Raw genomic sequence first — 24500 nt, forward strand, 5'->3', positions numbered from 1 at the left:
AGGGTATTGCTTGAACTGCTGCTTTAAAAGTTGCAGTGCTATGATGAATTTATGGTATATACACGTTTAGTAATCAAACCAGGTCACAAAACAATAGAAATCAGACAATTGTACATATTTTAAATATACTTTTTTTTACAGTCAAATATCATTTGTAAGCACAATCACGGCTCAGACAGGTAAATACTCCTTTGCATTTGTATAAGATGGCGTCAATCACACACATTTAGCCTACAGAGCAGGGCACCGCCATGAATTCATGTTGGTCCTAGTTTAAAGGACTAGTCCTTCCAACATACATCTGGTCCTATGTACAAAGGCACTTGTTAAAGATCACAATAAAAGCCGCAACCTCCAGCGCTGGACTGTGCTATGTTCAGCTGCGGGGATCCTCCAGTTTCTTAAGACTTACGCCAGTGAAGTTACCAGTATTACTTCCTGGTTTTTAAAAGGGCATTTAAACAGTCATCCAATAGGAAGTCCTCGCGAGATGATGTTACGGCTTCCTATTGGCCTGTGATTTGGCAGCCATTTGTTTTCCACTGGAGGGAGATTTAAACCTGAAAAATCTCCAGTCCGTGCCTTGGGAACGGTGAGGTGGTCCCCAGAGTTAACAAGTGCAGATTATCTCCTGGGGCCTCTCTGTTTCCTTAGAGTAAATAAATAAAGTAAGGGGGGGGGGGGTTGGAGGGGGGCGTGGTGCATCAATGCACAATCTAATTTTACAAGCAACACAAAAGTAACAAAACCATTTGATACATAATAATAGAGACCAAAAATGAAAAGGTTTACATTTTTCATTTATTTAATTTTGCTTGTTGGAGCATCGAGTCCAGGTGTTTAATGCCAGAAATGTAGACAATAAAACAATAGATGCAGAACATGCACATTACAACTGATTAACCGAAAATAAACAACATATTACTTAAACTTAAAAATGACATATCCAAATAAGGGTGATCCGCAGGAAAAAAAAGAAGCATTCTAAGTATAGTTTAAAATCAGGTTTAAATGTACTCAAGTTTTGTTTCTGATTTTAAAGCAACAGTACTAGCAGACAAATACATTGGAACCAATAAATGTGCACGATTGCCTACGGATTTGCCAAGCCTCAAGTACGCGTAACGCTCAATGATAATTGAATGTAAATATTATGTTAAATTAATATTTATTTTCTTTCCATCCTCTCCCATCGAGTCTACGTCCTCTAGGTCAGGGATGGTCCAATCCAGTCCTCAAGGGCCACCAACAGAACAGGTTTTAAGGATATCCCCGCTTCAGACCATGTGGCAGTCATTCTGACTGAGCCACTTGTGCTGAAGCAGGGAGATCCTTAAAACCTGGACTTGTTGGTGACCCTTGAAGACTGGAGTTGGCCACCCCTGCTCTAGGAGAACCCCTCAAATATTTCATGTGCGTAGGAGTTTAACCCAGTCGCTTGTGGAGTGACATGGCACTAGTTACCGCAACGCCGATTCTTCTACCAGCGATGGGCTTAACCGCTAAACTGCAGAAATCAACTTTTGATCAACAGTATCAATCAACAAAAATACGAAGCCGTTGATCGAGATCCAACCGCAAACGTCCAGAACCTGTTTTACAACGCAGATATAATTACGCACACGTATATAATTTAGCAGGTACTGCACTTTTACTCGTGGCCAACTACCCCGGTATAGAACATTACCGATAAACCTAAATAATTACAAAAAAAAAAACACCCCGCAAAGACCCGACTGTCTTCCATTACTACATCATTTTATAGTTACTATGTAACTGTGTCAGGTTTTGGTTTGTGCAAACGAATTCGGCCAAAGTTGATTCTGCGACACAATTAACGAAGCAATGATGCAGAAATACAACTTTTTTTCTTTTTAGTGCACGTATAACTTTTATAATAAATGGCACAAAGTTTCAAGGCTTCCACATAATTCACATTTGTGTCTGTAATATATGTTTGAGGTGCACATTTGAATTTCCACATTGAAGACCAAGTTTACAAAAAGACATTTTTGGTAACAAAAAAAAATAAAGTAAAAGAGCATCTCTAAAACGCAAATTAATCTTTAATATGGTTCACAGCTACCACTGTGTGCCTCAGAAAACACTTTACATGTATTATAGGTATAGAAAGGACATGCCTTTTATAAAGGTTTTATTTAGCATGACAGCCAGACAAACAAAAAAAGCAATATTCTACATTAAAAGACATTAATTAAAAAAAAAACACACACATTAATAAGGAAGAACAACCAGTTGTTGATGATAAAATACATTGAAAAGCAATGAAGGATTACGCATCAGAAAATGAATATATTGGTACAGTGAACTATTCTGTATAAACAGACACACATTTACCTAGACGAGATGCCCTCGCTGGGGAGAAGACTCGTGTGTAATATAGGTGTATAAATATTTCCACGTGTTTGCAGCTTGTGCATGAATGTTTAAAAAAAAAAAAAAAAATGGCAGTGACTTTTGCAATGCAGTAATTAAATGTTACAAGTTGTTGGGGAACTATATATTCATTAACAAAAATCAAAGTTTGGAGAATGGGAGTAAGAGACATGGAGTTGGATTTTCTCATAGCACAAGCATTACACAGGTCTCACAGATAAGCCCTTGTTGATAATGTGTTTTATTGTCTAACTGCACATTTTGTTGGTAATGTGTGTATATGCGCATATACATGTATACATTTATATATTCACACCTAATTTAATCATAGATTAATATACAACTACTTGCCCTTTCCTTCATAGCTTAAATAAATATTAACGTATCTAAACAGAGATATAGAGACTGGTCTGTTGCTCCCTTATACTTCTACGGTTGCTGACAAAATATCAGTTTTATAATATTATAGCCGTTTCATCCTCTCATCCCATCTGGCTACTTTCAGCTAAGAACGGTCAGTTAACAAAAAAATAAGCAAGATACATTTTTGTATTTGCTTGCCTAAAATTGTCATTAAAATGTATATTCATAATCTTTACAGGATAGAAAAAGCACAACTGTAGTAAAAATTATTGGCATGTGTTAAAATCGGTGATCTTCACTTTAAAAAAATACATTATTATTTTTGTGATTTTTCCAGACGTACAGTATAACTGTTTATATACAAACAAAAAAAAAAACACTATAAAAGGTATAGCTGTGGCACCCCAAAAAGATTCCAGTCCCAAACCTTCCCTACCCCAAAAATATACTGGTAAAAATTATTGACTGTGTATTTTAACCGTTGCTGAAGTCTTAAGGTAATGAAAAAATAGGCCAATAGTGCAGAAGTGGCCAACTCCAGTCCTCAAGGGCCACCAACAGGTCAGGATATCCCTGCTTCAGCACAGGTGGCTCAAACAGAATGCCAGAACCACCTGTGCTGACGCAGGGATATTCCGCATACCTGGCCTGTTGGTGGCCCTTGAGGACTGAAGCTGTCTGCCCCTGCAATAGTCCATCATTATAAATACATTATATCTTGCTGGTTTAAAGTAATTATTAGTAAAGCAAGCTCTATAAAGGACCATTAAAATGTATAGGATATTGGAGCTTTGGGTATAAAGCTGGACAAAAAAACGCTTGAGAGCAAAAGTAAAAAAAAAAAACATCTGCAAAGTTAGTTTATCATGAGCGCATTTTGGAAACGCCAGATATTCGCGATATGGTGATTTTGCACCCACTGGCCTCATATGAACAAGAAAAATAACTATTATTGCTGACCTCGGAGAATAGTAGTGCAGATTTGTTCAAGGTTAAAAAAAATAATAATAATCCAAGTCGCTGACAAATGTCGATGTCGAGAAGTCGGCAAACTAGAAACTCGTGTTAAACGCCTTTGCTCATGGAGATCAATGCTCTGCTAAACCATCCCAGCTGGCAAAGGGTTAAGTGATAAGCCGAGTTTGGGGCGCTGTAGACTGCCGCCGACGAGAGACCGGATGAAAATCTGCCATGTTAGGAGCCCCTGACTAAAGAAAAACAGCTGGACAGAGTTCAACGCTCTAAATGAAAAGCAATCTCACTAGGTCTGCAGGGATACGTCTTCTAGCTGCATTATGGAGACCAGATCCATTTCTACTACAAACTTATACCCCTCAAAGCTAAAAAGGAAATTCCTCAGAATTGAGGTAGTTATACTAAGTATCGGCACATTTTCCAACTTCTCTCATGCCAACTAAAGCCATTTACAACCTCTCTTTCCCACACAAATGTATTACTTTTTTTTTTTTGTCGCATTGTTACTTTGTTTCTTGGAGCCAAAAAAATAAAATAAAGTGTCTTTTCTACGAACATGATTTAATAAATAACAGGTTATGACTAAATCAAAATCTCCCCGGTATGGCTATGGGAATTGGAAAATTGAATATTTCATGGCTAACACATTGGCACGTCTTGGTGAGAACGTTAAAAACCCATTCGGTCTTACTCATTCTAGATATAAAATATATTTTTTTGTTTAAAAAAAAATACACTGGACAGTGGATTTACCTCATTTGCAAAGGAAAATGGCAACGTCTGCTCCAAGAATAACTATAATAAACAATGTACTTATCTGCAGGTCACATTTAAAATGGCTACCTCCATGAGGCTTTCATAGAGAACAGCTACAGGCAGACACGGGAATATCTGAATTCTGAATGTGGAGCAGCTTTTCAAAGCTTATTCTTATTTTAATTATGTTTAGACATTTTAGATTTCAAATGTCGCTTGCTCTTAAGAGGGAGCGCACCTTTAAAAAAAAAATCAAATTATATCATAACCCAGAGCTGATAGTTCAAATTCGGATTCTGGTCAGGGTAACCCAACAAAAGATAATGAGAGAATAATAAAAAAATAATTTTAAAAGAAAAAGGCTTCTTGAAGCTGAAACAGATATAGTCTCTGGGAATTTTTCGGCAGGCTAATACTTTAGGCAACATTGGCTTTTTGAAAATACTTGTGCAAGCTTTATTTACCCTGGCCAGGAATTCTGGAAAATGATTGAAATCCTGTGACAATTCACAATATCTTCAAGCGAGCAAGCTCGAACGCAGCTGATGCAAGCCCTTTAAACACCTCCCGGAACCTCCCTAAATGGTCCCCCACGATGGAGGAGAGGAAACCAGGGTTTAAACCATACTGGAATTAAAAGTTAGTTGTGAAATTGGTTTCAGGCCCCTGCAGTGCTGAACAGGTTGCATCGATGGACTCTTTTCAGAAGCACTACAAATCAGAAATAGAAAATGACTTTAAAAAAAGAGGGTCTCCTGCAAACATCGCGATGTGATGCTACACTATAGGTACTCCTGTTCATTCCACTGCCAGAGCAGTACCACACTACTTAATACACCTCCGTAACATACGTAACACTAACACACACACACACACACACACACACACACACACACACACACACACACACACACACACACACACACACTTGACAAAAACAGTTGTAAATGTTGCAATCGTTTTAAAACAATGGAAGAAAAATAACAAATTACATTGAGTAAGAATCTATTTCTTCGATTTCTTAAATCTGACTGTAAAAGTGTCTTAATATCTCACTAATGTCAACAGGGAAGAGACAACGTGTGTCAAGTTGCTGGGTAGTTTTTGCACCCCAAAAATTGTCTTGCGTATTAATAGGCTTCTTCCAAATCATCAATGTTTGGCACCAAGTACCAAATCCACCTGTACTCGTTCAGACGACACCAATTACCTCTATATATATATTTAATTTTTTTTTTTATAAAACAATGTTAAAGATCGGTAACTGGAAAGTTAACTAAAAGAAGCATATTTTGTTGTCTGCTTGGTCATTATTTTAATTATTTTTTTTTTTACCCCCCAAAAATAACATGATAAATAAAAATAGCTTCTGTACAGATATCTCATTTAAAAAAAAAAAAAAGCGTACTCGTTAGATGCCTAGGGTGTGACCCTGGGATTATTTTGTATGGAAATGTTGATAAAACACTAATGCATCGCTACCTACAGATCTGTATATACACGTCTTTTTGCCACAATAATCTTCGTGAAATCAGAACGGACGCGGCCCTGTAGTCCATTACAGTGAGTGGGGGTTAACGGGGGGGGAAATCCAACACTTGAACCAGTGGCAACATAGTATTAAAAAAAAAACGTTACACCTTTGTCCATTAATTTAGAAAGCAAAGTCATTTGATGGTACAAAAGTGGAAAAGGTGCATTTCCTTTTTCAGAAAATAGTCTTTTTTTGCCAAGGTGTAAAACAAACTTCATTATCTCCATTGCCTCTCCAAGAGTAAGATGCTAAAGAGCAGGGTTACTAGAGAAGCCGTGTTGGATGAAGCTGCGGAAGGCAGAAGAATAGATTTTCTCTCCACTTCGTTCTTCCCAGTCTGTACGGTGGTGGTGAACACAAACTCCTCGGGACATTTCGGCGAGTTACACCCACTGCCACTTCCTTCTCCACTGCTCTCGTCGCCTACAAAAAAAAGAAAAAAACACAAGTAGAGAAGTTGTAATTCACCTCCTCACCCAGAGCGCTTCCATGAAAGAAAAGAAAAGACGACTTACTTATATCGATAAAATTCACATCGTTTCCATTGTAAGCACTCCTCATTTTGTTGGTCATGACTCGCAACGCCATGATCTGCCGGCGGATCACCATGTCTGGCTTGGTGATGTCAACCTCTACGTCAGGATTGTTTATCTGGCTCGCCAAACCATTTCCCATAACGGCGTACATGTACCTAAAATGCATGCAATCAAAGAAATCAGAAATAACATAGTATAATAGGAGAGGGAGAGAGGGAGAGAGGGAAAAGAGGGTGTGGGGAGAGAGAAACAGGGGAAAGAGGGTGTGGGGAGAGAGAGAGAAAAGAGGGTGTGGGGAGAGAGAGGGGAAAGAGGGTGTGGGGAGAGAGAGAAAGGAAAGAGGGTGTGGGGAGAGAGAGAAAGGAAAGAGGGTGTGGGGAGAGAAAGGAAAGAGGGTGTGGGGAGAGAGAAAGAGGGCGTGGGGAGAGAGAGAGAAAGAGGGCGTGGGGAGAGAGAGAGAAAGAGGGCGTGGGGAGAGAGAGAAAGAGGGTGTGGGGAGAGAGAGAAAGAGGGTGTGGGGAGAGAGAGAAAGAGGGTGTGGGGAGAGAGAGAAAAAGGGTGTGGAGAGAGAGATAAAGAGGGTGTGGGGAGAGAGAGAAAGAGGGTGTGGGGAGAGAGAGAAAGAGGGTGTGGGGAGAGAGAGAAAGAGGGTGTGGGGAGAGAGAGAAAGAGGGTGTGGGGATAAAAAGAGGATGTGGGGATAAAAAGAGGGTGTGGGGATAAAAAGAGGGATGGGGGATAAAGAGGGATGGGGATAAAGAGGGATGGGGATAAAGATGGAGGGGGGGATATAAAGATGGAGGGGGGGATATAAAGATGGAAGGGGGATATAAAGATGGAGGGGGGATATAAAGATGGAGGGGGGGATATAAAGATGGAGGGGGGGATATAAAGATGGAGGGGGGGATATAAAGATGGAGGGGGGGATATAAAGATGGAGGGGGGGATATAAAGATGGAGTGGGGGATATAAAGATGGAGGGGGGGATATAAAGATGGAGGGGGGATAGAAATGACATTGTGACATCCAATTAGCGACCCCATTGCCATATTTCTAGCTCTATGCTGGAGGATTCCCGGAGGGCACTGGATCTCCCCAGGCCGCGGGCGAGTTATTACTTATATCTTGTTATTAACATCACCAACACCACCATTTCTGGGCCCATCGCTTCGGCACATCACATCCGTCAGGTTATCTCGTGATCCGCGCACGCTTAGACGCTCACATTTTACCCAGATTTTTGCCCATTACCCCAGGATGGGGAACACATTGAGAATGAAGCTGAGTCGCAGATTGCACTGACAGATGAGGCAAAAATATTTTTTTTTTTTAAATAGACCCATTTTGATTGATCGGAAGAGTAACAGCTGACAAGAATAAGCATGGGGGAGAGAGAAGGGGCGGCTCAGTGAGTAAAGACACTGACTGGCACCGAGTGTGGAGCAGGGGAGCCTGGTTCAAATCCCGGTGTCAGCTCCTTGTGACCTTGGGCAAGTCACTTTATCTCCCTGTGCTTCAGGCACCAAACACATAGATTGTAAGCTTCACGGGGCCGGGACCTGTAAAATGTCTCTGTAAAGCGCTATGTAAAACTAGCAGCGCTATACATGCTATTATTATTATTACGGGAACCTGACTTAGTACAAAAATATATTGTAGTTCATAGCCTAAAAAGATTTAAAAAAATCGTTTTTGACTAATACTTGATTTTCTTAAGCACATACTCCATTGCTACATAAACAACTCGCACCCTTTATAAGCAACGCTTTGCCTTGTCCATAAAGACACCCAACAAAAGATCTGCAGTGTGAAGGAAAGTTACAAGTACAATACAGACCTGCTTTTGTCACTTCCATTCCAGCAATCGTCGTCATCGGCTCCCGACGTCCAGTTATTCTTACAAATGCTACCGGGCAGGGATGACCAAAACTTTTTTGCAGCCTTCAACCTCTCTTTAACATCTGCAACCTGAGTGCACAAAGAGACATTAAAAAAAGTGCTGTGTGAAACCAGAAAGGCAATAGATTTGCATCCCGATAACATTTGCATTTGTTTTATAAAAAAAAAAAATAAAAAAAAAAAGAAGGCTTTTGATTAGCAGCCAAAATATTATGTCAGACCCCAGCACGAATCGTGCATGCAAAGCTGCTTCAAATCCAAGTCCGATAGAAGATTACGCCCATTATATCTTATAAGTTGGTTGTGTCATAGTTTCCTCAGCTATTTCTAAAAAAAACTTTGGGTTATTATTAAAAAAATAAAAAACACATCTGTGAAAGCATGTGTGCGACACGTGTGTGTGTGTGTGTGTGAGAGAGATAGCACAGCAAGGTAACGACTACGGAAAGTGTAGGTAGTGCTGATATACGCAACTCACCAGTCTATCCAAGCTTGTGCCAGCAGCTGTAGTCGGTCGCTCCTCAGGACCATATGATCTGAAGCGGATGTTGAAACTACCTTCCGAAACAGAACGCGTGCCCCCTTCCGAAACAGACCGCGCGCCCCTTCCTGGCGTTCCAAGGGGCTTCGGCTGCCCACATCCTTGGAAAACCTGAGGGGGGTGGCAAAGGCAGAACATGTGAAACAAAGTTTTCTAACGTCTATGAACATTCCAGTTACATGAAACATTTTATATGCTCAACGTGCATGTTTATTGATCCATTAGCACAGGGGAGGCCAACTCCAATCCTCTAGGGCCACCAACAGGTCAGGTTTTAAGGATATCCCCGCATCTTTCACAGGTGGCTCAATCAGTGGCCACCTGTGCTGAAGTAGGGATATCCTTAAGACCTGGCCTGTTGGTGGCCCTAGAGGACTGGAGTTGGCCACGCCTGCTTCAGCTGCTGAAGGGAAAGCTTAATGGTAAGGTGACTGTCTTTGGAGGTCAGTTCTCTTGGTGACCTTGGGCAAGTGACTATCGCTCTGTACCTAAAGCACCAAGACTACACCGTAAAGTGTCTGGGCCAAGGACTTATTTTGCCTGCAAAGCTCTATGTATAATGCTGCGTACACCATCAGCATTAGGAGGGAAGGATCCGAAATAGTACTGGTCACCAGAAAGGATTGCAACACTGACATTAAAATGAAGCGGTTATCAGATTACGTTGTTAGGTTATTAGGTTATTCAGGCACTTACCTTTTGTGACACCTGCATGCTATTTTCTTGCATGTTCATGATGGCATCTGAGATCTTGACATCAATCGGGTCCATGACTGTTTCAATATTAAATGGTCCCTCCAGTTTGTCTGCTACCATCAACATTGCCTCTATAAAAATCGGACGGGTACAATATGGTACACATTTAAAATGCTGCAGCGACACGTCTACAGTAGTTCGAAACATGTTCCATCTCACATTAAACCAGATGGATGGTTTGTTTTTAAAAAAGAAGGATCAACTTAGTCATTTGAGTTTAACATGTTCCAACAGACATTGCCGACATACAGATGTGAACTTAAGTTAGAGCCGGGGCTCTCAACTCCAGTCTCCAAGACCCCTCCAACAGGTCAGCTTTTCAGGATATCCCAGCTTCAGCACGGGTGGCACAATTGAAGATTCAGCCACCTGTGCTGAAGCAGGGATAGCCTTAAACCATGAGCTATTGTGGGGTCTTGAGGCCTGAAGGTGAGAACCCCTGGGTTAGAGTAAGCGCATGGCACCCAGAGTGATCTTTCTATGTAGAATTTGCACAGATAACATACAAGGAGGTAGGCAACATTACCATAGGTAAAATGTAGGTGACATATTTGTGTTAACTATTACTAAAAAATAATAAATAAATAAATAAAAGGGAGGGACACTTTGCGAATGTTGGCCATTTTTATGGAAATATCAACGGTGCATCTTACAACTGGAGGAAATCTATTCTGGCCGAATTTCATCAATTAATTCAGCCGGGCCAATAATGTTTTGATGGAACAATTACCCCAATAAGGTCACATGGCCAAAAAAAAAAAATGTACTAAAGCAAGCTGCAAAATAAACTTATTTCAAAAGTAAGCCCTGGTACTGCACACGTTTTATTCAAAACCTTAGAGCACACTCGCCCACTTATAGCCATGCACACCCACCGACCCTGTTCTTACATACTACTCACCCTTTTACTCAAATGTATCCCCCCTTGTCTCAGCGCACACGCCCTCTTAATCATAACCACTACATTCTGGTAACACCCATGGCTTCTGTTCATATATTTTTCTCCAAGGGTTGCACCGCCTATGTTTAATTGGGCAGGTTGATAGCTATATATTTTGTTTACCATTCATAGGGCAGTAGTGCACACCCGCCCCCTTTCCTGTGTTCACTTTTTGGTCATTGGCGCGGCTTACAAAGTTACGTCACTGTGTGCAATATTAATGCAACGCTTGCCTGGACTCACTTTTAAACATCATACCCCCATATTACGGATGGGGCGAGTGAACGCTTTGCTGCCAGAGAGGCTGCAACACATTGTAATACGCAGCAGGTAGGGGGGCGTGGCAGGGAGGGGGGCGCGGTAGGGACTTTAATGAAGGTTTCCCCTGCCATGAACTTTCTAGTGTTCACTACTATTCCTCAATAGCAACCAGGAAACCAATTCTGCCCACAGATAGACTGTTACTGCTAGAACGGGTCATTAATTCCCTTTATTTCCCGTTGGTGAAATAGTAACACTACTTTGATTTATTTTAGTAAACAGTATTTTTCCCTGATAAGGTACAGATGAAGGATTAAAAAAAAAAATATTCTTGTGGTAATGTAACAAACATGGTTTGCGCTACAAAAAGGTTATACAGTATATCTTTTTCTTTTGCAACGGTAGAAAATTATTTACGGTTTATATTAATGTTGTGCCGATTGATGAGCCAAACACGCATTTTGCTCCCCACAAATAAATAAAAATATCAGCATGTTAAAAAAAAAATATATATATAAAAAAAAATTATTATTTCACATCCATATCCTATTAAAATCGTTATTTTGCCTATCCCTCCCACAAATACCATTTTTAAAATCTGTAAAACGAACCAGCATTTTAAATATACTGGGGGGAGCTGGAGGGATGAAAAAGGGGGGTGGGGAGGGGATTAAATTTTAAAATGAACTGCTCCTTTCACAGCATTTAACCAAGTCTGCAAAGGAATGACAAAGATTCTCGCTGTGGAGTTCAATTGATCTGACCTGCAGACAGGAATCTGACCAAAGGCATATTTTGTTGAAGGGAAGAAAATGTAATAAAACAAAGGAGTCACTTTTTTGTGTGGTGGCTTTCAGTGGCTTCAAATCCCCAAGCAAAGGCGGGCAGAATGAATATACCATTGTGACACGGGAGGGGGGAAAAATCCTTTTGATGTGTCCGCAAACAGAGGGGTCCGACACACGAGATGGGCCCAGGCCAAAATGTGCCGGTTGGCTGTTTCCAAAGGTCTGGATTTTTTTTGGGGGGGGGGGGGGATTGAACATAGCAGAGACGCACCCCACAATTATGAGGGGGGGGGATTCAGAAATGTGGAGATTAGAAATAAAGTTATTGGTGCTGCTCTCGCCACGTGGGAGGAAAAATGATTTCATCTGGTAACTGTGTATTCCCTTAGTGGCCGGGAAAGGTCCCGGATCAATAATGCGTTTGTGAGCGCCTGAAAGGAAAGACAAACCCCAATTCTTCTGGCTGCTTGGTGGCTTTGTAAACTCGGCGCTAGCCGGGCCATACACAAGAGCATGGGAATTCAGTACGAATTGGGGTCTTTGTTACTCCTGGTGCCATGGTGTTACATGTATCACAGCCAAGGAATGCAGTCGCTGCTTTTGACTGCCCCCAATACAGAAAATGCATTCGGCCTCCAGCTGAGCTGCCAAAGTGAGCTATGAAAGATAAGGAGAGCAATAATTGGCCCAGAAGAATATATTTTCAACTGTAGCTCTACGGCAGCAGAGACACATTGACAAGAGTGCAAAGAGAAAGCAGCTCATTAAAAACAAACACACCAAATAGTGTGCATCAAGGCTAGAGTATTTTATCTGAGGGACATCCGGCTGCCTCCCGTCTCCTGCAAGTATTTGGCTGATGTCCCTTCTGGCAATCAGAACTAGCAGAGAATTACCCTTACATATAAATACGGCTGGTTAGCAAGTTGTGCTGCAACTTCTAAGTAAGTGTTTAATCTGAAATAACTTGGCAAAGAGGTTATCAGAAAATATGGATATATACAGTGTTCGACAAACCTATACATTTGCACGCCCCGGGCGAGTGGATTTAACATCGTGGCGAGCTCCTATTGGCCCAAGCAGCACACGTGTGGTACTAGGTGGCGAGTAGATTTTTTTTTGTTCGGCGAGTAGATTTTTTTGGTGATTTGTCGACCACTGGATATATACATACACAAAAAAGAGCATTTTGCTCCAGGATTAGAAGCTCTCTTGCCTATCTAGCTATATCTATATATCTTATACTCCGGGAGCAAAATGCTCTCTTTCTTGTTTGTGAACTGAAGCAATGAAAGGGTTAAATTGCCGCGTTCAGTGGGCGATTTTGCTTCTGGTGAAGAGCCGGGGGACAAGTTTTACAGACTTTCCATTTCTAATGTAACTATGAATACATTTCAAGTAAAAATCCCTCGTGTGCCATATCCCTGCTTCAGCACAGGTAGCTAAAATCAGTGGCTTAGTCAACCTGGACTTCCTTAAAACCCGACCTGTTGGTGGCCCATGAGAACTGGAGTTGGCCGCCCCTGGACTACACCGTGGCAAAAAGTTACTTGTAAGTAGAAAATAAAACTGACGTTTTCAGACCACTGTAGCAAAAAAATAATACAATAAATGAGATTTTTGAATGATGTCTAGGCCGCTCACAGTGATGTGGCAGTAACCAAGGGGCAAATGGGAAGGGGGGGACCATGCGGTGCAAGCCAAGGGGGACCATGCGGTGCAAGCCAAGGGGGTCCATGCGGTGCAAGCCCTCTCTGGCAGGGGAGGTGTTCGGAATAAAGAATTCGGCAATGAGAAATGTTCATTGGCCAAGCTCTTCCTTTACGGCAGGGATGGCCAACTCCAGATTTCAAGGGCCACAAACAGGCCAGGTATTAGGGATATCCCTGCTTCAGCACAGGTTGCTCAATCATTATGACATAGATTGAGCCGCCTGTGTGTAAGCAGGGATATCCTTAAAACCCGACCTCTTGGCAGCCCTTGGGGACTGGATTTGGCCACCCCTGATTTGTGAACTAGCCAGAATTGCTAATGGGAGTCAAACATAATTATTGGGTTAAAAATAAAATCATCCTCATCAAGGGGAGAGGGGGGGGAGAGGGGGAGGGGGAGAGAGAGGGATTCATCAGCACTAGCATTTAATTGCAAAACAAACAAAAAAGTAATCCCAGTAAAGAAACAAAAAAGGAGAAAATAAAAGGGTCTGAGCAGTGATGTAAAAAGGGCGAAACTCAGCAAGCGCAGAACAGATTAATTAAAGAGTTTTGTAAAATTCATGACATGGTTCAAGGGATTAACATTGTTCAATGCCTGGGGCGGGTGAAACATGACGTGCATTACGTAAGTCTATAAGCAAAGATGCGCACACACACATGCACACACAGCTAGAGAAAAGCCCTTATGAAAACGGTTTCTGGTGCCAAACCCAACTACTTGTCTAGGGTATTGTGCCTTGTGATACATCGCAATTAGTTCAGACTATGTAATCTGTAAAGACCCATGAGACCATGATGACTCGTCGGCAAATATAGGCAGTGGATGCAGTAGGTGCCCGTTAAATTAAAGAGTACGACAACAGCAACATTATTGCTAGAGAGAAACAGCTCGTATAGGACGACTGCTGCTATTAACAGCAGTTTTTGTATCTGAAAGGCTAGGAAACACCCTGAGCCAATCACAAATTGGAATCCGTATACAGACAGCGATACGGGTCATCAAACGCTCCGAAGCGTCTCTCGCTTCTACGCAAGTTGACCAAGCCTCGTTTCGCCAAGTCAAACTCGGTTTCATGGATCACAGCCACACACACGCAAAGTACTGTAATATGCAGTAGGACACACTAAAAATATTTATACAATAAAGTCAATATTATGTATTTGAGCTTTCGTTTTTCCCTGTTTCTCCTGCCCCTCTCCCCCAGATCTTTTGAAGGGGATTGTAACCAAGAATTTTGTGCGGCAATACGTGTCTCATATTTGTCAAGTATCGACAAATCAAAGCAGCAGAAAATGCCCCTACACAAAATCCCAACGCTTCCCATAGAATGAAATACAGCACAAGGTAACCTCATTTTGCTCTTTGCAATATAATGGTTAATAAATCAGATCTAACTGTAAATCATTTATTGATTAGAACCTACACTTTGTCGGCCTAAAAAGCAATAAACGAGGCCACAGGAGGGCGACAATGTGCTTTATACGAAAGACAGAATAATTTGCCATTACACATTTCATTCGCCCTTGCAAGGTTTGATGCGGTTCAGTCAGCCTTTCCCATAGTAAAGATGCTTAAAAGGACCATTTTGAGAGGTTCTATTTACCTAGTTAGCCACAAATACATTTGAAAGAAGAATCAAAATGTTGTTTCTGCTGTTTCAATTTTTTGCCGTGCTCAGCGAACGAAATGTAAAAATCGAGTTCTCCTTCAAACAAATATTTTGCCAAAATAAAAAATAAAAAACTTCGGAAAGATTACACACTGTATGTGATACAGAGGAAGTAAAAGAAATGGATATTTGCTCAAAACCCCACTAAAAGAACGTAAGGGTGCAACCTGGTGTATGTAATGGATGAATTTAGTTTGCTCTCAAACTTGTCAAATGATACTTCTCAGATTGCACGTAAAAACGTCATCAATGAATGACTCATGTTGGGCCATTAAATGCGTTACGACAAATCTAGTTTTCTAGGCCTGGCTGCTTTCAGGGATGGTCTCTCTCAAAGAGTTGGGTAATAGCATGGGGTGGGCAACTCCAATCCTCAAGGGCCACCAACAGGTCAGGATATCCCTGCTTCAGCATAGGTGGCTCAGACAAAGAATGAGCTACCGGTGCTGAAGCAGGGATGTCCTGAAAACCTGACCTGTTGGTGGCTCGAGGACTGGAGTTACCCACCCCTGGGTTATAGGGTAGTGTTTTACGCAGCCCTAGAGACGGGACAGTAACCTGATATTACAATAACCAATATCCTTCTGATTCTTTTCAGGACGTTGAGGCTAAAAATCGATCGTTCATGAATTGCATCACTTTTATATAAAAACACAGAACTTACCTATAAAGTTGTTCCACTCTGTATCAAGATCTCCAGGATTGGCCAGGCACCCTTTCATAACATTCAGACAGTAATTATTACAAGGTTTGACCAACACAAGACCACGGCAGGAAGAGCAGTAGGTCATTTTCATCATGGCTCGCACACATTGGGGTGTAGGATTCACCTACGGCAGAAAAACAAGTTCGTTAAATATTATGAATCGGACATGGTGTCAGCCATTCAAATTGCATGGTACCCATCTTCTCTGACGTGAAACGCGTTGGCAAAAGTCAGAGCAAACCATAGATTTTTAGCTTGAATTTTTCAGACCACAATAAAATTCACTGTGCGCTTGGCCTACTTCAAGCTCAAAGCCTGTGTGTGTACAATGCATTATACTTTACGGAGTTGCCGTATCTAGGAGAAGCTGAAAACTGCATTGCATGGCACAGGAATTGATGTAACATATTTAGGGACAGGATTATCATGCTGTACCTTTATCTGTATTTTCGCCAAGGGTTTAACGATACTTTCCAACACTGGACAGGAGCACTGCATGGTTGTGTCAGAACAAAAACAGCAGCGTAGCTATATTGACTTGCACAATAAATTACGAAACAAAGCCACAAAAACACAACTATCGGAATGTACTACCAATATCATAATAAAATTGGAACCTCAGGGGAGCACCATGGTCCTGGTGGAGGACTACGATATAAACGCCCAAAACACTTCAAACGGCAATCCAAGCAGGTCATTATTATTATTTTATTTAAACATAGGATTGAAGCAGGGGACCCCTGGAACGAAACCCCATTCATTTCAGCTCCAGGGACCCCTTCTTCCCGAGATACAGACCTCCGTAGTGGGGTGCCGGTAGCTGCTCCGCTATCCGGGATCACGCAACGCCAGAGTTTCAAATCTTACGCGCACTGCAGTCCGATAGGAAGCCGTGACATCATCAGACGCAGCTTCTATCGTCCCGCACGGCGCTGGAGCGTTACACTTTAACGAGATACCGGCCGCCCATACAGGGTGGTAACTCGGGAAGCAGGGGGGTCTGCGGAGCGGAAATGAATGGGGTTCAGCTCCGGAGACCCCCTGCTTCAAAGCTATGCTAAAAAAACAGTAATAAAATTATTTATTTTTTTAAAAAGCGCATCAATTTCTCCTGTAAAAGATAACAATACACCTTTTCATAACAGAGACACATTCCACTTTAGGAAGCAAATGTCAGGTTTCAGAATAGGTTAATATATCGGCACAGTATAAGGAATCAGCGCTAGTATCAGATTAAACCCCATAAGGAGTGGTATACACACACACACACACACACACACACACACACACACACACACACACCTTAATTCCGGCAAAACAGAAAATATATATTTCTTTACTTTGACGTAATTCGCACATACACTTGACACGGTCGCTCTTTTTTTTTTAATGTCTTCAGAGCTTTGGCAGTCTAAATCAGGAGTGACCAACGCAAGTCCTCAAGGTCTTCAGGATATCCCTGCTTCAGCACAGGTGGCTCAGTCTTCAACTGTTGGCGGCCCTTGAGGACTGGAGTTGGCCACTCCTGCTCTAAATAATCATATGACGAAGGGTTCTGGAAGTCAACAGTAAAACCCATTACCATACTCAGCAGTGACCTATACATCCAAGTATCTTGCTTGTTGAAGTGTTTATCACTGACCTTACACACACTGCTTTGCCCCTCCTAACTGAATGGTCTTCACAACCTTCCCAAGTCAAAACAGTCAAGTTAACAATTAGCCAACATTGCAAACACTACAAAAAGGTAATAAAACAACTTGTTGGATTGTACTCTAGCACAATTAAACATTGCATGTTTGAATGGGCCACATCAACTAATCTTATCTAGTTTGACATTTTTATGAATGTATAAATGTGTCCTTTACTTCTTATCATATTAAGCACTTGCTATGAGTTGTTAAACAAGTGGCACCTGCGGAAATCTTGACATTGTTCTTTAAACAAAGAAACAGATTGTTCTCCCGTACTTGTATTGCTTGAGGATTCAGGTCACTTTTTTTCCCCCACATTCATTAAGAGAAATCGTTCAGCAGATGTGCAAGTTTTACCAGAAAACTTGAAGTTTATGTATTTATTTTTGTATCAACCATTTCGGTCATATTAATTAGGCCCTATAATATATATGATAAACCAGATCCAATGTCACAAACAGCTGAACACATCACACAGCTGTCAAGGGCCAAGGACAATTGATAAAAGGTTGGGGCTGGACGCCGAAATAAAACGTATGTATATGAGGCAAGCAGGAGCATCTATTCAGCCACGTAACTACCATTTCTAAGATGCTTTTAGTTTTACGCCGGGCACCCCCAAAAGTCTTAATATGGGATTCAGCAACAGATACGCCCTTATGTGGCTCACCTAGGCCTAGATCCGTAAAGAGGTGCTAAGCCTTAGCACGCCTTAATACCTATTCCCATCAAAGGGAGTAAAAGCATGCTAAAGCTTGGCACCCTTTTGTGGATCTGAGCCACTGATTTGCTGAAGCAGCGATATCCATAAACGTTGGCCTGGTGGTGTCCCCTGAGGACGGAGTTTGAGACCCCTGCCTTAAAGACTAGGGTAGAATATCTATACGGGATCGGTTGTGCCCAGACTTTGCTTGGGCGGTTGTAACTCATGTTGAAAAGCGGATCAGCAAACTACACAATACATACCACTTCTGTTTATAGAGTCTGGGTGTGAGCTGCAAAATATACCGTGCTGTGAGATGCCCCTGCTTGCCTCTAGCTCACTATTTACAGGCAGTCTCCCAAGGGAGAATAGTGACACAGGCCGCATGGAATTGGCCATGGTACTTTACCCAGTGTAGTGATTTTCAGAGGGGCTACATCCCGCTTACAATGGTCCAAAGACGTTTGGGGCAGGGGGGCGGCAGGAACGTGGAGCAAACGCTCTTTCTAAAGAAAAAAAAACTAATTTACTAATGTATTTTAGTCAAGGGGATGGAACCATTACAATGAACCCTTGAGGATGGGTGGTTATAGTGGCAAGTAAGCCTGTACACAACCCCACGGTAATCAATAGGACCCTTTACATAGGTTGAACGTGGAGGACATATGTCTTTTTTCAATCTCATTTATTAAGTAACTTTTTTCAACCTCATTTATTAAGTAACTAGGTAACTAGACCAAGGAACAGGACAGGCCCCATGCTTCTCCCTGGTCCAGCGGGTAGATGTGAATCCAGTGCTTAAGTGGAGCTAGAAGTGTGTAGCATTGCTTCAAAGTTCAGAAAGTTACGTTGCAAACATGAACTCAAGAACAAGTTAAAGCTGTGTGCGCAGTTAAAATGTTATTGGGGTGAAGAAAAACAAAATTCCAGAAGCATGACTTTAGCTGACATCGAGCACATGACTGTTGGGATTAACCCATATAAGTACACGTAGCCAAATGTCCCCAGAGCGGCTTTCTCCATCTGTTTGTGAAGAAATGGCTGTATCCGTTTTCAGAACACACCCTGCAATACAACCGTCCTCTCCAGCACCAACTAACGTGGTCCAACAAACCTCCCCGGACTAATACCTTTTAGATGCTTGAGCAGGGGGGCTCACCAACGTTTCAGGATATCCCTGCTTCAGCACAGCTCAGCAGTCCATTACAGAGCCACTGAGCCACCTGTGCAGAGGCTGCGATATCCTGAAAACCTGACCTGTTGAGGGTTATCGAGGACTGGAGTGGAGCCCCCTCTTGCAGGAGTACTCTGGACACATTGAATGCCCCTCCATTTTGCTTTCTTACATATCCAACAATATTTCTTTAATAGTTTGATTACCTCAACTTTTGTGGTGACAAGACGCCAGCGACACTGGCAAAGTAACAGGTTGCTGGCCTCCAGCTTCCAACGGGTTAAACCCACGCAGCGTCTTTAAGTAGAGACGCAGAGTCGCGATGGTGACTCATAAAAAAGTACTTTGAGTTCATAAGAAATCTCTCACTCCCTAGCGGAATGTATTCTTACTCCTAACACATGTAGTAGGATGTATATGTTAAGAAGACAGGTTTACTGACAATGGACAAGTGTTGTAGCCTTTTTGACACATTTTAACAGCTCTGGGTGCTTATGTCGGTGTAAAGACCGTATGTATTCCAACTTGAATAAATAGGAGCGTGCCCACATATGGAGTTGATTTAGCCTGTGCAGTGCTGTCTTCATCACAGAATGCTTGTTCTGCTGGGAAACAGGGGGTGGTAGAAGAGAGTGTAGCCAGAATCACAAAGCGCTCAGGAATGATCATTAAGTGGAATTTGTGCCCTATGGAATTCCAGAGTTTAAAGAGGTCTTAAAAACAGCAGTGCCCCCAGTTGAGTAACTAATGGGACCTGCACCCCCCAGTTCCCAGAACTGACTCGGGTTCTGCGATCACATCACCAAACACTGCAGGCTGGGACCTGCAGGTCTACCTTCCATGATCTGCCAACATCTCTGCTTGACTGCAAAAGGAGGAGAGCTCGGGAAGGGTATCTAGTCTAGACAAAAGGGAGTCAGGACTTTCCAGTCCTGCGTGTTTGGGGGATAAGGGTCTCGGATACCTGGTAAATCCTAGCGTTAGCAGATCTACTTAAGCACAGTTCCACTTAATGCGCTCATCCAGGTATAAAAACTTTGCAAATTGAAGTCTGAATTAAATACAAGTTGCCATGTTATTCCGGCTGCAAGAGTGCAAAATAAAGGGTTTTTTGGACTAAGAATAGGTATTTTAGGGCAAGCTTTTGAGAGCTCTACTTCCCTCCGCAGGTTGAGCATCCTTAGGCTGGGGCCATGGTACCGCAGACTGCCTTAAGGCAGTGTTCGCGTCCATGCTGCTTGTGGATGCGGGAGGGGGCGCGCGTTGCGCAAGAAATCAGTTGAAAGTGATTTCTTGGCGCGACAGGCCGGTCATATGAGCGGTTTGCCCACTGAGGGCGAACCAGCTCCGTGACGTCATAGGAACGCCCCGTTGACCATGCCCAGGGAAAGCACCCGCTTTCCCACAGCCTCTGCCCGCCTCCGCGCGGGCGAAGGCACCATGGCCTGGGCCTTAGATGAACACCTATCCAAGGTGACAAACTCAGTAAAAAGAACCATACACAATACAAACTGATTTTGCATGGACTAGGCATCTGTGCGCACAACTAAACTGGTGTGATCAGTGCGGAGTTAAAGCAGTTTTTAATGTTTCTAAATAAAACAAAAAAGTTGCGTTTTCTTTATACCCTAAAATGTATTGTATTGATACATCTCCAACACAGAAAGCTACCCGATAATTGGACAATAAAATGTCACCAAAACCAGGAAGGGAGATTTAACACAATTTGTACGAATACACATTTTTGAGCAATTAGGAAATTGGAAAAGTAGCAGAGTTTTATTAGCGTGATAAGTTGTCAGTGTTTTTCAACCAGGGTTCCTAGGAGCCCTTGAGTTCCTCGAGCATCCCTAACGGGTTCGATGTAATGTTCAGGTCACTTGAAAATTGTACCAAATACAAAAGAACATACAATGCCTCTGACCTCAGACGCGCTATTAGAGAGGGTTGGGGTTCCTTACAATGCATCTGAGTTAGAGAGGGTTGGGGTTCCTTACAATGCATCTGATCTCAGACGCGCTATTAGAGAGGGTTGGGGTTCCTTACAATGCATCTGATCTCAGACGCGCTATTAGAGAGGGTTGGGGTTCCTTACAATGCATCTGATCTCAGACGCGCTTTTAGAGAGGGTTGGGGTTCCTCACAATGCATCTGATCTCAGACGCGCTATTAGAGAGGGTTGGGGTTCCTTACAATGCATCTGATCTCAGACGCGCTATTAGAGGGGGTTGGGGTTCCGCAAAATCTCTCAATATAATTATAGGGTTCCTTAACCAAACATAGGTTGGGAACCACTAAGTTAATATCACGTCCCAGCCTGTAACATGCTGGTTTATCATCGCATTGTGCAACACGTTAAAAAAAAAAAAAAAAGGCACAAGAGCTGGTCTGATTAACAAGCATACAATTGCAGCCGTGTAACCAAATATTTATACTGCAGAAGAAGAAGAAAAAAAACATAAGCTTCATTAGTTTGGAGCCAGAGGTAGACATTTCGAAAGAAAGTGTTTTAGTTCAAATGATTTCTCCTGGATTTACACGGGATGCTTTACGCATGACTCACTCGGAGTCACACCATTCGGGATTTCTGCACCTTTCAGCAGGCAGAGTTTAACCATCAGACCTTCGAACAAAGGGAATCTGGCTAATTATTACTGCAGGGCAGCTGTATGCAGAATCATTAACCCTTCCCTGCCGAACCCGCCACAATGCATCACCCCAGAGTAAAAATGCAAAAAAAAAGCAGCGCACAACGCTCATAGGATCCCCCCAGAGTGTTGCGAATAGGGAAGGGGGCTGGAATAGGGAAGGGGGCTGGAATAGGGAAGAACGAGGTAGGCGATTAAGGAACGCAGAAATAGATTACGTTCGAGGGCAGGAAAGGCGGCTTTTTATCTAAACATTATTTCATGGGGAGCCCTTTGTAATCAAGGTCACCTTTTGTGGCATTTAAAAGTCATTATTGAGGCGGAGACACCCCACAGGTATCTGCTTAGATTTATGCAAGTAGTTTCCTTCCCTGACTGTTTCAAACTCGCATACCAAAATGCAGATAGAAACAAGTTAGTTATTGTGAGTAAAAAAGTAACAAACACAACTGTACAGTGTACAGCAAATAAAAATACCACGTGTGAGCACATTCACATGTCTCTGACAGGTCTGCAACCCTGCCCTTCTCCATTATCTCTTGGCATACAGTGCTTCTACTGCACCCAGGGATTCTGGGTAATGGCATGCAAATGAGCACACAAAGTTTGTCACTTTCTGCTTCTTGTCCATTTTCCGTATATGGCCGGCATAAGCTTATAGGGGTCTGCTAAAATGGACAAGCAGCAAAAGATGACACACCAACTGCTCATTTGCATGTCATTACCCAGAATCCCTGGCTGTAATGAAAGCATGGCATGCCAAGAGAGAATGGGGAAAGACAGGGTTGCAGACCTGTGTGAGACACGCGAATGTGCTCACGTGTGGTTTCTTTATTTCCTGTACTTCAATGCAACTTACAGAAAATGAAGAAAAAATAAAATGCAAATTGGGAATTGTGCCTTTAAACCAGCAGAACATTACATTTTTGTTAACATTTTTATTTAAAATAGGTGGGAAGCGCGGGGTCCCCGGCGCCAAACTGCGTTAATTTCAGCGCAGCAGACCCCCTGCTCTCCGAGATACTTTACTCCGTAAGTGACGCCAGTAGCAGCTCCACATGTTTAAAGCGCTCAGTCACGCAGGCCAATAGGAAGCTGCAAGGGACCACATCACTGCTTCTCATTGGCCAGCGTGACGCGGTAGATTTAAATCCGCCATTCCGATAACCCCACACATCCCAGCTGGAGCGGCTACGTGCACCCCCTTACGGAGTCAGGTATCTCAGGAAGAAGGGGGTCCCCAGAGCTGAAATGAATGGGGTTCAGCTCAGGAGAACCCCCCTGCTTCAATCCTACACATTTTAAATTGAATAAAAATCATAGGATTGGTGCTTTTAAAGACTCGCAGCAATGCAGGACGTGCTGTAACCACAGCGCTTTGTGATCCTTTACAGTGCCAGGGGCCCGGCGCTTCTGCGCTGCTCTGCGGGGGTGATCACATGGCACACACAGGCCCTGGGTGCCTGACACGGCAGTGGCACGTCTCATCTACCCAAGAAAACGGGCAAGTGCCAATGATGTAACCGACTCATCATGAGGGCACACTACAGTTCATATCTCTATTTAAAACAATGCCGTACGTATGGACATGTTAAGAGCCGACATGTCAAAATCAGGTATTTAAGTGGCAGACACCGTCTTAACCATTCTGGTAGGTCAGCAAAACATGTCAAATCTTTTATGTTTTATTTATTAAAAGTTTTTTTTTAAAAATCAGGGCTGTAGTATTATATAACTGATTGTAAAAATTTTTAAATTCAACTCTCAATGCCATTTTTAATGTTTTAAAGCATCCTTTCATTAATGTAGCAAGAGTGTTTTTCGACAGGGGTTCCTATGAACTTGTGGGTTCCCCGGGCATCCTCTGCAATGTTCAGGTAATTTGACAACTGTACCAAATACAGAATAATTTACAAAGTATCTGATCTCAGGCACAGTATTAGAGAGGGTTGGGGTTTCTTCACCAAAAAAAGGTTGAAAACCACTGACTTAGCAGGTTTTAGCCCACCTCCCAAGCAGTGCAAGGTCTTTGCAAACACTTTCCTGTTTGTAATCATTTGTTACCAATGTTCCCAGCAGTTTGAGCTGCAAATTTTAACAATAGATCATTGTTAAAAAGACGGCGCTTTGCCTTTTTTTTTTAAAGCTAATAAAACACTATAAATGTCAACTTTTTCAACATTTGTGTTAATTTTTTTGCAAATAAAAAGATCACTTGTGAGCAGTCACATGTCTGTAACCCAGTCTTTCCCAATGATCGCTTTGCATACTTCGCTTCTACTGCAGCCAGGGATTCTGGGTAATGACAAGCAAATGCACACTAAGGCTGAGGCCCCAGTACCTCCGCTGCACGCGCGCCTGTGAGACTGGCGGTGCGTGCAGCCGATTCCCCGGTCTGCAGTGAGCTGCAGGAAGAGAGACCGGAGGGAGGGCGTGGCGGGGGA

At 42.5% G+C, this 24500-nt stretch overlaps 1 protein-coding gene across 1 annotated transcript in view; it reads right to left on the reverse strand.

The window, feature by feature from the left end:
* Window positions 1–783: 783 nt before the first annotated feature.
* Window positions 784–24500, reverse strand: part of GPC4 (glypican 4) — a 90877-nt gene continuing 67160 nt past the window's right edge. Inside the window, exons 4-9 of the mRNA XM_075573173.1 lie at window positions 15796–15961; window positions 9698–9828; window positions 8939–9112; window positions 8399–8529; window positions 6541–6716; window positions 784–6448 (exon numbers count right to left, since the gene is read on the reverse strand). Of these exons, the coding sequence (XP_075429288.1) occupies window positions 6243–6448; window positions 6541–6716; window positions 8399–8529; window positions 8939–9112; window positions 9698–9828; window positions 15796–15961 (984 nt within the window). The 3' untranslated portion in view covers window positions 784–6242. The remainder of the gene's footprint in view (window positions 6449–6540; window positions 6717–8398; window positions 8530–8938; window positions 9113–9697; window positions 9829–15795; window positions 15962–24500) is intronic.

Source organism: Ascaphus truei, chromosome 16 (genome assembly GCF_040206685.1).
Source record: "Ascaphus truei isolate aAscTru1 chromosome 16, aAscTru1.hap1, whole genome shotgun sequence".
NCBI classification, from domain to species: domain Eukaryota; kingdom Metazoa; phylum Chordata; class Amphibia; order Anura; family Ascaphidae; genus Ascaphus; species Ascaphus truei.